We start from the raw sequence: 12,148 nt of genomic DNA on the forward strand, positions 1-12,148 counted from the left end.
CACAAGTGTTGTGGACGTACAGCACAAGTTTAGGGATTTTTAGGTAGAATGTATAGTGAGGATTGTCTATGAAATCGTAGCTTTTGAGTATAGGGATACCTGTCCTGTTTTAAAACTCACTGTGAAAAGAGTAATAGAATTTTTTCAAAGCTTGAGTGAAGGGTAAGGAAGCGTCGTCTATTCTTACTGGCGAGTAAGGATTTTTATTGGCGGGTTAAAGTCCTACCAAAATTTCATGTATGAATGTTTAGGGATTCTATCTGTATGATTGCGTGTGTTAGAAGGGTAGAACAAGGCTACTTGTTTTATCAACGAATTTAAAAATCTTGTGAAAATAGCGTCGTCTATTTCATGCTCAAGGATACTTGAATGATTGAGACAACTATTGCCTTATTTTAGCGAAATAGAAAAATGGTTTGTTTTTGTGGAGTTACTAACTGAATTCTATTGAAAGGTTTGTAAAAATATGGCGCTGTAAAAATATCTTGAAAAGGAGGTGTCAGAGCAGAGCGAGGACAGCGAAGCTGCAGCGGCAGCATACGTCACAGGGTTCGCGCTGTGATTGGCTAGCATACGTCACAGTATTCGCGCACTGATTGGCTCATGTGACTAGGCAGGCTTGTACCTGATTGGTTCATTCTGAAATTCAGTCATTCTATTGGCTGAACAGAATAGTGACGTGACTTAACCTGATTGGCTTGTTGGTGAGTTTCGCGCACGGTTTGGTTAGTGTAGCGGAACAACAAGGAAATATTTACGATTTCTTCAAAGTAAGCGGAATTGCTTTAAAACATGGATTATTATCGCAGGAGAAAGGAAAAGAAGCTTTCATGGTTTCAGAAATTTAAAAATATTTTTAAAAGTGACAAGAAAATTGAAACGCGAGCTGGAAGATTACTTCATAAGTACAAAACACCTGCAGCTTATATGTTAGGTGAATATGGTTATCATACTTGCCTTTGGATGGAGAATTGGATGGAATATACCAAAAATGATGGTGTATTGGCATGGCCGGAAGATGGGTCATTTAACATTAAGGTGTTGAAAAACCTGAGAGAAAAAATGATGGCTCTTGTACCAAAACCTAGACTTACACAATTTGAGGCTTTAGTTGAATGGGAAGATGAGATGATAGAATTAGAACGAGAAAACAGAGGTGTAATAAGAGGCACTAGATTAGACATTAAAAGAGAAACTCATGAAGACAGAATGCGTCGTTGGAGACGTATGGATATGTGTGATGGTTCGTACCCAGCAAGATTTAGTGAAGAATCTAGTCAAAAGAGTACTGAAAAGAAAAATAATATTGGTGAAGATAGTGAATTAGAAGATTCCGTTTTAGAAGAGATTTACGTTACAAAATCCAAACCGCCACCTTATCAACCAGTTTGTTCATGGTCTACCCCGAGAATCCCTCAAGGAACCTCTCCAAGTGCCCCTCCGAGGGAAAGTAATGATGAGACTCCACCTAGATTAAATCAGAATAATGCAAAATGTCCTGAGAGAATAGAAACAAGAACTAATTCTAGTACATCTGGAGAAAGTAGAAATTATGCTGAAACTCCAGTTCAGGGAAATAGAATCTCAAGAAATGTAATGGGAACAGAAGAATGTGGGAATATACTAAATGCAGAATACATTCGATCAAAAGAAGAATTAATACAGCAGTTAACTAAAGGCATGGAAGCAGTAACGGTACCAGTAACAATTGGACCTGTTCTTCCAGTTTTTGATCAGAAGGAAATTAGACATTCAGCTCTGACTGTTCCATTAAATGCAGAAATTCAGAAAGTGGCTGAAAATTTTTATTCAGATTTAACAGAAATTCACCGAGAGAAAAAGATGCCAGACTTAACTTTTAATCAAAGTTTTTCAAATGGTCAAACACCATCTGCTGCAGAATCTGATTCTGGAACTCCAGAAAAGAGCATAAATAAAATAGATTTAACACAGACTCCACAGCCCGCAGAATTTAAATTACTTGATGTTGCAAAATTGAAGGCGGATTTAGAGGAATTGTTTATTGGCACTATTGGACCTGACAGTTTAAAGCTATATCAGGATGATGAATTTTTGTTTATTTGTAAAAGTATACAATGGAAAACGATAACTAAGTATGATCAGTTAGAAGAAATGGCTGCTGAATTAGAAATAGATTTGAGTAGACAGAAAAATTTGCAGAAACATTATAGAGTGGATTTCTCTGAAAAATATATTGAAAAAATGAATACCACAGGAAGAATAATTCATATAAAAGAATTAATAGTGTTTCTAAAAAGATTAAGTGAATTAAGTAAATGGAGAGTGAAATGGACAAAGAAAAGAGAGGAAGAAAAAAGAGAAAGAGGGGAAATAGCAAATGAGTTTCCTATGAGAGAAATAGCTGGCGGAGGGTATGTTCATGTTCCATGGACAAGACAGGATATTTTGCTGTTTAAAAATCATTTTCCCCGACTGAGAGAAAAACCTGTGGAATGGTATCGACAGGTAGAACGATTTGTTAAGGTTTCAAAGTTCTGTGGATTGATCTTGATGGATTCTTTGACATTGTTGTTCCTTCAGATCTTTGGACAGAATGTAAAATTTCTATAGATTGGCAAAAAGAAGAACCTATTCGAGATAAGGTAACAGGTGCACCTTCACCTGATGTTATAAAACTGTACAATAAAGTAATTGTGTGGCTGAAAAACAAGATTCCCTCAAAAGAGGTAGATTGGGTTAAAATAGACAGAACAAATCAGGAGCCAAAAGAATCAGTACATTCATTCTATGAAAGATTACTGCTGGTATTTAAACAATACAGTGGTTATGAGAAATTGAGTGAAAAGGATATGAGCCATTTCATATACAGATTTCTTTATGGTTTGAGACCTGAAATTGGTGAGATGATTAGATCAGGAATAGTTGGTTGGCAATCACTCTCAGTTGATGACATTCTGAGAAAAGCAAAATACTGCAGTGATGAGATAGATGCTAAACAAAAGAAGCTAAAAGAAAAAGCTATGTGGGCACAGGTAAAAGTGGCTGAACAACAAATTGCAACTTTAGAAAAAAAAATGTTCACCAGAATCAGGGGAAATTTAAGGGTAATTTTAATAAGCCAAAATTGATGGGTAATATTGAAGAATTAAAGCAGAAACTCCCATGTTTTAATTGTGTTGAAATTGGACACTGGAAGCGCGAGTGTAAGAATCCGCCCAGAAATTTTAAAAATACATCATTAAATCCACAGATGCAGAATGAGATAAATCAGCAGCAACAGCTACAGCGACAGTTACATGAGATAAATCAGCAGCAACAGCTACAGCAACAGTTAGTGAATCAGCAGAGTCAGATTCCACAACCGCCACTTCCGAATTGTGTTAATGTGCTGAGATACAATACAGAAACAGGATTCTGTGGAGGTGAACAGGTAAACAGATCGCCAAGAGTGACTGTGTCAAATGTTTCTTAACAATATTGGCTGAAAGAAAATGATGGAAGTGAATCTGAGGATTATTTATGACGGTGCCTGAGAGAGGAGGAAGAGTGTGTGCTTGGAGCCACTCTTGAGGTAGATCAGTCTGGTCCGTTTGTAAATGGTGAAGTGAATGATGTAGAAATCACTTTTTTGTGGACACAGGTGCTACCCTATTCTACTGTTAGATCAGTGGAAATAGAAAACCTACCTCTCTCTGGGGAAACCATCCAAGTAGTTGGCGTAGCTAATCAACAGATCAAAACAGATTTAACAGAACCAGTTAAAGTTGAAATTGGTAAATTTAAAGACAAACACAGATTTGTAGTCTGTGACAGCAGTCCTGAAAACTTGTTAGGAAGGGACATCCTTTGTTAAATGAATTGTAAAATATATTGCTCACCGGATGGTATTGAGCTTCAAACTCCAGAAGAAGATGGTCTTTATTTATTAACAATGTTAATGGTTGAAGCAGAAGAAAGTAAATTATTTCCTGCTTTTGACAAAAACGATTTACCTGAAGAATTAAAAGAAACAGTCAATACTAACATTTGGGATTTATCTGGAGATGAAATGGGTTTGATGAAACATGTAGACCCAGTAAAAATAATAGTAAGACAAGGAGCAGATTATCCAAACATTCCTCAGTATAAAATGAAAGCAGAAGTTATTGAAGGTGTCATACCTGTAATTGAAAAATTCATAAAGCAAGGTGTTTTAAAAGAAATTGAGAGCAGTCCCTGTAATTCACCAATTATGGGAATCAAAAAGCCAAATGGAACTTTAATGATTGTTCAGGACCTGAGAAAGGTTAATTAAATAGTTGTTCCATGTTGCCCAGTTGTACCAAACCCAGCGGTAATTCTATATCAGATTCCGCATGATGCAGAATGGTACACGGTCATAGACCTTTGTAATGCATTTTTTACTGTTCCAGTGCATCCAGAAAGCCAACAAATATTTGCGTTCAGATTCCAAGAGCGTACCTTAGCATGGTGTCGTATCCCTCAAGGGTATACAGAAAGTCCATCTATTTTTAATCAGTTGTTAAAGAAATCCTTGGAAAATCTAGATTTGCCTGGAAATTGACATTAGTGAAGTATATTGATGATCTCCTTGTAGCTGCAAAATCACGAGACAACTGTGTGACAGATACCATTACTCTTTTGAATCATTTGACAGATGAGGGACATAAAGTGTCTCCAGCAAAATTACAGTTTTGCAAACAAGAAGTAAAATATCTTGCTCACAGAATTGCAAAAGGAATTAGACAAGTGACAAATGAAAAAATAAAAATGATCCAAGCAATACAACCTCCAAAAACACAGAGACAGGTCAGAATGTTTCTAGGAATGGTAGGTTATTGTCGTCAATGGATTAGTGGATTTTCAGTGATTGCAAAGCCATTACAGAGAATGACAAAAGCAGACATAAAAGACTGATTACCCTAACAGAAATTGAGTTAGAGGCTTTAGAGCAATTAAAAAGAAGTTTGTGTGAGGCTCCAGCATTAGGAATGCCAGATTATGAGAAGGAATTTGAGCTGTATTGCAGTGAAAGGGAAGGAGGTGCATTATCAGTTTTGATTCAAAGACATGGGAAACTGAGAAAGCCAATTGCTTATTTCTCAGCTGTTCTTGATCCTGTTGCAAAATCAATACCAGGATGCTTAAAAGCAGTAGCTGCAACAAGTGTGAGTCTGGAACAAAGTGAAGGGATAATAATGGGGTTTCCTGTTAAAGTATATGTGCCCCATTCATTTGAGATTCTTCTCTCTAGAAGCAAGACTCAACATCTAACAAGTAACAGATTGACAAAATATGAAAAGGTTATTCTAGGATCAGATAATGTTTCTATTGCTAGATGTGTGAATTTAAATCCTTCCACATTGTTTCCTGATGGTACTGTGACAGAAATCAGGAATGAAAATGACATTTATCTTGAATGCTTGGATGTTTTAGAATATTGCACCAAACCTAGGCAGGATATTAAAGATGTTCCACTGACTGAATCGGATTTTGTTTATTTTGTTGATGGTTCGTGTTTGAGGACAGATGAGGGCATTCTGAGTGCAGCATACTCTGTCTGTACAGTTGCAGATGTGGTTGAAGCTTCTTGTCTCAAAGGAATTCGTTCAGCTCAAGTAGCGGAATTGATTGCTTTGATTCGTGCATGTGAAAGAGCAAAAGGATTGAAAATTACCACAGTGACTGATAGTCAGTATGGATATGGCGTAGTCCAGGACTATGGCCAGCTCTGGTCTCAAAGAGGTTATTTAACTTCTGCGGGAACTCCTATCAGAAATGCAAAATTGATCCAAAGACTGATCGATGGCATTCAGCTACCAGAGAAAATTGCTGTGGAAAAATGTACAGCTCACAGGAAGGGAGATGATTACATGACAAAAGAAAAGGCATATGCTGATGAAATCACCAAATTCTGTGCAAAGAATAATATGTCCATTAATAGGGAAAAAGAAAATGAACATGTTTTGAACTCACTTATGCTAACATCTGTAGTTGAGACATGGCAAGGAGTAAAAGATTTACAAGATGATGCAGATGATGAGGGAAAAGACACATGGTCAAAAGCAGGCTGCAGACAGCGAGAAGAAGATTACATTTGGGTTTACAAAGATGACAGGCCAGTAATGCCAACCTGCATGATTGCTGACATGGCCCGAATGTATCATGATTCAGGACATTTAGGAAGAGATTCAATGATCAGGTTCTTTAGGCAGACATGGTACAATCCAACATTTAGGATAATTGCAGAATCTTTTTGCCAGAGATGCTTGATCTGTCAACAGATCAATCCGAACAGAAAAACAGTTGTAAGTTTGGGAACCATAGGACGGGAGGGTGGTCCTTTTACCAGGTTACAAATGGATTTCATTGATATGCCACCCCATAGCAGATTAAGATATGTCTTGGTGATAATCTGTCTGTTTTCAAGATGGGTGGAAGCATTCCCGACTCGTCACAATGATTCAGTTACTGTGGCAAAATTGCTTTTGAGAGAAATCATACCTAGGTATGGATTTCCGGTGACGGTCGAAACTGATCGTGGCACACATTTTGAAAACAGATTGTTACAAATGATTTGTGAAGCACTTGGTATAAAACAAAAGCTACATTGTGCTTACAGACCAGAAGCATCAGGTGTTGTTGAGCAAGTCAATGGTACAATCAAGAATAGGCTTGCGAAAATGTGTATGGCTACAGGAATGAAGTGGACTGATGCACTTCCACTTGTTTTGATGTCTTTGAGAAGTACTCCTGATAGAAAAACTGGTTTAAGACCACATGAAATACTCATGGGCAGAGTAATGAGACAAGCATTTGTTCCAGTTAGTAAAGTTCTAAGGATAAATGATAGTGCGATTATGGACTACTGCAAAAATCTTTCTGACGTGGTGACTTCTGTGTTCCATCAGGTGGGAACTGAAGTACTTACAAAGGAAAAAGAACAGGCTCATGATCTATTGCCAGGAGATTGGGTGAGGACAAAAGTTCATCGAAGAAGAAATTGTCTGGTACCCAGGTGGCAGAAGGCAAGACAGGTGATACTAGTCACAACAAATGCATTGAAGTGTAGAGGTCTAAAGAGATGGATTCATGCTAGTCATACCATTCGAGTACCACCACCTGAGAATCCTGACGAAGAAGGTGATACAACAACTGATTCAGATTCTGAAGAAGAACCTGAAGGGAATCCAGATACTGAAGATCGACAAGAAAGTCGAGATCTAGAAAATGCAAATGCGAATGAAGCATTGAATGAAAAAGATCTAGAAATTGTGATACTAGACTCTGAAAATGAAGAAGATATGCTAGAAAAAGAAGCAGAAAAGGAGTCTGATCAAGAAGTGAATCAAGATCAGGAGAGTATTGAAAAGCAGATTGGAAGCTCTAGAAGAAGGAACAAAAATAATGAAACTGGTGGATTGGAAGTAATTGAAGAAGAAGAAGAAGACGAATTGCCAAGTACCAGCTATAAGGAAGATGTTCCTACAGAGTGAAGCTGCCGAGTAAAGAAGTGCCTGAATCTAAAGCTGATATCACAGAGAGTGAAACAGATGAAAGTGGTGATGAATCCAATGTGAGAAGATCAAGAAAAAGAGCTTGGAGAGTTAAGTGCAATCAAACTGAGCCAAAGAAGAAACTCTCAAGAAAAGGAGATAATTGGCCAGAAGAAAATGAGGGCCTGAAATTCAAATTAGTTAACAAATCAAAAGGACAGGTTAATGAAATCTCCAGTCAGAAAAATGATTCAGATAAGAAAAATCAAGCAGGAAAGAAAATAGAAATGATTAACAGTAGAGTAAAGAGAGTGTTAAAGCCTAATCTAAAGTATAAATCACCTGAGTGGACCTACATCATCATTCCACCAGTAGTGGAAGTGAGCAGTAGTAGCCAAGAAGATATAGATGACACAAGTGACAATGATTAAATTTGTTTCTATATAAGGGTGAAGGTTGTAGATGACATAAGGTCGAAGAAATTGTGTTAGGTGACACAAGGTCGAAGAAATTGTGTTAGTTGGAAAAACACATTGATGTAAGACGTAAAGTCGAAGAAAAGCTGTTAGAGGATTCTTTAAATTAAAAAAATGAAAAAAAATGAAAAAAGGGGGTGTATATTTAGTGATTAATTTTTTTTTTTTTGAAAGGCTCTTCTCTCAAAGTAAAAGATGCCTAATACTAACAACAATTCGAGATGCTCTATTTTAAGAAGATGTTGCAAAATGTCTTCTATTTGTGTGATTTTAAGAATTTTGGTTTGGTTAATTTTAGCTGTCATTTTTCCTTTTGGAATTGACAAAGAAATGTACAAAGCTAATATGACTAGTAAAGTTGAGGCTAAACAAGTTATTCATGATGTAGTAGGTAAGACTAATAGAGTCATTGAGCACAAACCAGAGATCCACCAAGATGGATCTGATGGTGATATTTCTAGTAATACCTTTGCTAGACTTTTTATCTGAATATGTTAAGGTGATGAATGTGAAAGATTGTTACATCTGTGTGAAACTACCTGCTTCTGTTTCAGAAGGGGTAACATATAATATGCTTTCTCTTACTTATGGCATTACCTGTAGTGTAATAGCTAGTTTGTTTTATAAAACTGGACGTCTGGAGTATTATTACTCTAATTATGATGAGATTTTTGCAAATTTAAAGATTGACAATAGTTTAAATAAATTGAAACATGCTAAACAGATGAGGGAATTTTTTATAGTGACTAATGTATGTATGTATGTATAAACCATTTTATAGCGCGCTCCGTTACTAGAGAGTATCCTGGCGCGGGTACAGGAGAGGCAGACAGTAAGACACACGAGGGAAACTTAGCTTACACTCTTAAACAAATGTGTTTTCAGATGTTTTTTAAAATCAGCCACTGAAGACATAGAACGTAGCTGGAGAGGAAGAGCATTCCAGGCCCGGGCCCCGATCACTGAGATCGATTGGCCGCCAAGTCTTGCTCGTTTGAAGCGGGGAAGATACAACTTGTACAGGGTGGAGGATCTGAGGGTACGTACAGGGACGTAGCTGGTAAATCTCTTCCTCAGATACAAGGGGCCTTGATCATGGGAGGCACCAGTGATTTAAACAGAATGCGTTGAGCAACCGGAAGCCAGTGGAGCGTGCGCATCTCAGAGCGAACGCTCTTCCATCTCGGGATGTTAAATAAGAGTCGGACTGCCGCATTCTGGATAATTTGAAGGCGTTTCACCAGATAGGCCGGGATGCCACTAAACAATGCATTCGCATAATCCAGCCTAGCCAGTATAAGTGCTCTAGCAACCGTCTCCTTAGCATCCCTAGGGAGCAGAGGGAAGAATTTGCGGAGCATTTTCAGGGTAGCAAAACAGGTGCCTGTAAGTTTTTTAATATGGACCTCGAATCTGAGATCCTCTGTGAACCAGATGCCGAGGTTTTTAGCAGGTCTCCCCATCTCTTTCGGGCAGGGAATGTTTGGAGGCCACAGTGTATTTTTGAACGAGGTGGGGAAGGAACCATAAAAAAGTACTTCGGATTTTTCCTCGTTGCATTTCAACTGGGCCTGCGTTAGCCAGCGAAATACAGCGGACAAGCACAGATGAACTGCCGATGTGTCCAGATTATCATCCGGCCAGGTAAACAGCAGTTGGGTATCATCTGCATACCCTATTATCTTAGCCCCAAACTGTTCAGCCAAAAAAACCAGGGGGGTTATATAGACATTGAACAGCAGGGGGCTAAGAGTAGACCCCTGCGGAACCCCTGTAAGCAGTGGTTTAGGCTCAGAGGCGTGAGGAGGCCTCCAGACCTGCTGAGTCCTGTCGGACAGAAAAGAGGATAGCCAGTCTAGGACAACCCCCCCAATGCCAATGGCCGACAGCCGGCGGAGAAGGAGCTCATAGGGGACGGTATCGAACGCGGCAGAGAGGTCCAATAAAATTAGGACCGCTCTGCCACCTCCGTCCAGACATTCCCGAATTGACTCAGTCATCTCCACCAGCGCCGTCTCAGTGCTATAAGCCGCCCTGAAGCCTGATTGAGCGGGATGGAGGGCATTAGAGGTGTCGACAAAGCTCTCCAGTTGTTGCAGAACTACCTTCTCACAAATTTTCGTAAGTGCCGGAAGAAGGGAGATAGGACGGTAGTTCCCGGGAACCGACGCATCCAATCCAGGTTTCTTCAGAAGCGGCAGCAGCTTGGCCTGTTTCCAAACTGGCGGCACCACCCCAGTGGCCAAGGAAAGGTTGACTATCTGCGTGATCTCAGCGCAGACTGTTTCCGCCACCTCCGACAGCACCCGGGCCGGGCACGGATCGGCTGGGGAGCCAGACTTCAGGGACTGAAGAAGAGGGAGAACGGTACACTCCGCAATTTGCGCAAAGTTCATAAACTGCTGTCCTGGATTTGGGCATAGTGAAGGGCCCAAATCAGCAGCTAGGTGATCGGCTGGAAGAGCCGCTAGAAGGCCCTGCTGGATCCTCGTTATTTTCGTAATGAAAAAGGAGGACAGCTCCTCGCACCATTGCGCAGAGGACGGGAGTGGAATAGCGTCGGCCACAGGTGACATAAAACTTTTAACAATAGCAAAGATCTCTCTGCTATTGTTGTCTGCCTTGGCGATGCGCCCTGCATAAAAATTCCCCTTAGCTACCTTGATGGCTGTATAATAGTCTTTCTGGGCGAGCCGTAGAGCGGATTTAGCCTCAGAGCTATATCCACATCTCCACGCTCGTTCTAATTTTTTACACCCCAGTTTCAGCTCTCTCAGTACGGGAGAGAACCAGGGTTGGGAGGGAGAGCACCTAGCTCTACACACCGTACTTTGCTTAGTAGAGGCGGTAGTCGCCTCTCGAGCCCACTCATTAAACTCACAGACTGCCACGTCCAAACGTGTGTTAAGTTTTGGACGGGTACTGGACAAAGCCTGTCTAAACTCGAGTACATTAATCTTTTGGGGGTGACTGATGGGAGGTGAGAGGCTGGGTTCGGGCATTTCCCACATGAATCTGACCAAATCATGATCAGACCATGTAGTCTTTTCCACAGTGACCGACTGAATGGGAAAATTAGAACAGACCAGGTCAAGCAAATGACCACCCGCATGAGTTGAACCAGTAACCCATTGATTAAGTTGAGCAAGCTCAAGGATTTCACCAAGTCTTCGGGCTTCCGGGGCGTCCGGAACATCCATATGAATATTTAAGTCGCCGACCAGCAGAAACTTGGGAAAGCCTAGGGCCCGCGGCATTATGTATTCTTCTAAGGAATCCAGAAAATGGTTAGGCTGGCCCGGTGGCCTATAGATCAGAGATCCACCCAAGGTAAAATGAGGAGAAGTTTTTATCGAAAAATGAAGAACCTCTGCCCCAGCATCCGCAATCGGAGGCTCAGAGGTGAAGCTCCACCCCTCCTTAAAAACAACTGCTACCCCCCCCCCCCCTCTACCCAGGGGGCGATCAACCCTAACTATCTTAAAACCCCTGGGGACAGCAAGTTCCACACTGGGAGCGGAAGTGTTAGTCATCCACGTCTCCGTGAGGAACAATACCTCCAACTGGCCATCCCCCAGTAATTCAAATATATCAGCGGCATGCCTCACCGCAGATCTGGCATTAATCAAACCCGCCCTGATGTTAGGAACAGGGACGTTATTGACTAAATGAGATGAAAGGGAGGGTTGGGGGAAGAAGCCGCAGTGGGGGCAAATAGCCAGAGCACAGTCAGGAACTACCCGTGGGCAGGGTAAACCCTTAGCAGGGGGAGCCAGACTCCACAAATCGCAGCGCGAGTACCTGCGTTTCTCTATTGGGGGCATCCCAGAAGGTCGCCGAGCAGCATGGCTGGCCCAGGGCCCGTCCGAGGCACGGACGGGCACAGACGGGCCCTCCTTTGGCGCTCCTTCGGCGCGCAGACGGCGCGCCCGCTGCGCGCGCCCGCTGCACGCGACCGCTGCGCGCCCTATGGGGGACCATTATTTAGCACCCAAGCCCCTCCCCGAGCTGGACCGCTACTTCCCGACCAGCCAGGGACCGGGCCTCACTCAAGATGGCGCCGCCCGACCTGGCCCTCCACTACAATCGGCACAGAACAGCCGCAGTGGAACAGGGCACAGGGGAACTGGGAAACAGTGCAGAAATTAAAAGCGGGTGCAATTAAAAATACATACAACACAATTCGTCATTCAA

The 12,148-nt window shown here is 41.2% G+C and overlaps 1 protein-coding gene across 1 annotated transcript; it reads left to right on the forward strand.

The window, feature by feature from the left end:
* The first annotated feature begins 1,062 nt into the window (after positions 1–1,062).
* Positions 1,063–11,717, forward strand: LOC147711861 (uncharacterized). The gene is made up of 2 exons (XM_086919550.1): positions 1,063–2,267; positions 11,684–11,717. The coding sequence occupies exons 1-2, from the start codon at positions 1,063–1,065 to the stop codon at positions 11,715–11,717; spliced, it is 1,239 nt and encodes a 412-aa protein (XP_086775676.1).
* Positions 11,718–12,148: the final 431 nt, after the last annotated feature.

This window comes from Lissotriton vulgaris, chromosome 5 (assembly GCF_964263255.1).
Source record: "Lissotriton vulgaris chromosome 5, aLisVul1.2, whole genome shotgun sequence".
Taxonomy (NCBI): domain Eukaryota; kingdom Metazoa; phylum Chordata; class Amphibia; order Caudata; family Salamandridae; genus Lissotriton; species Lissotriton vulgaris.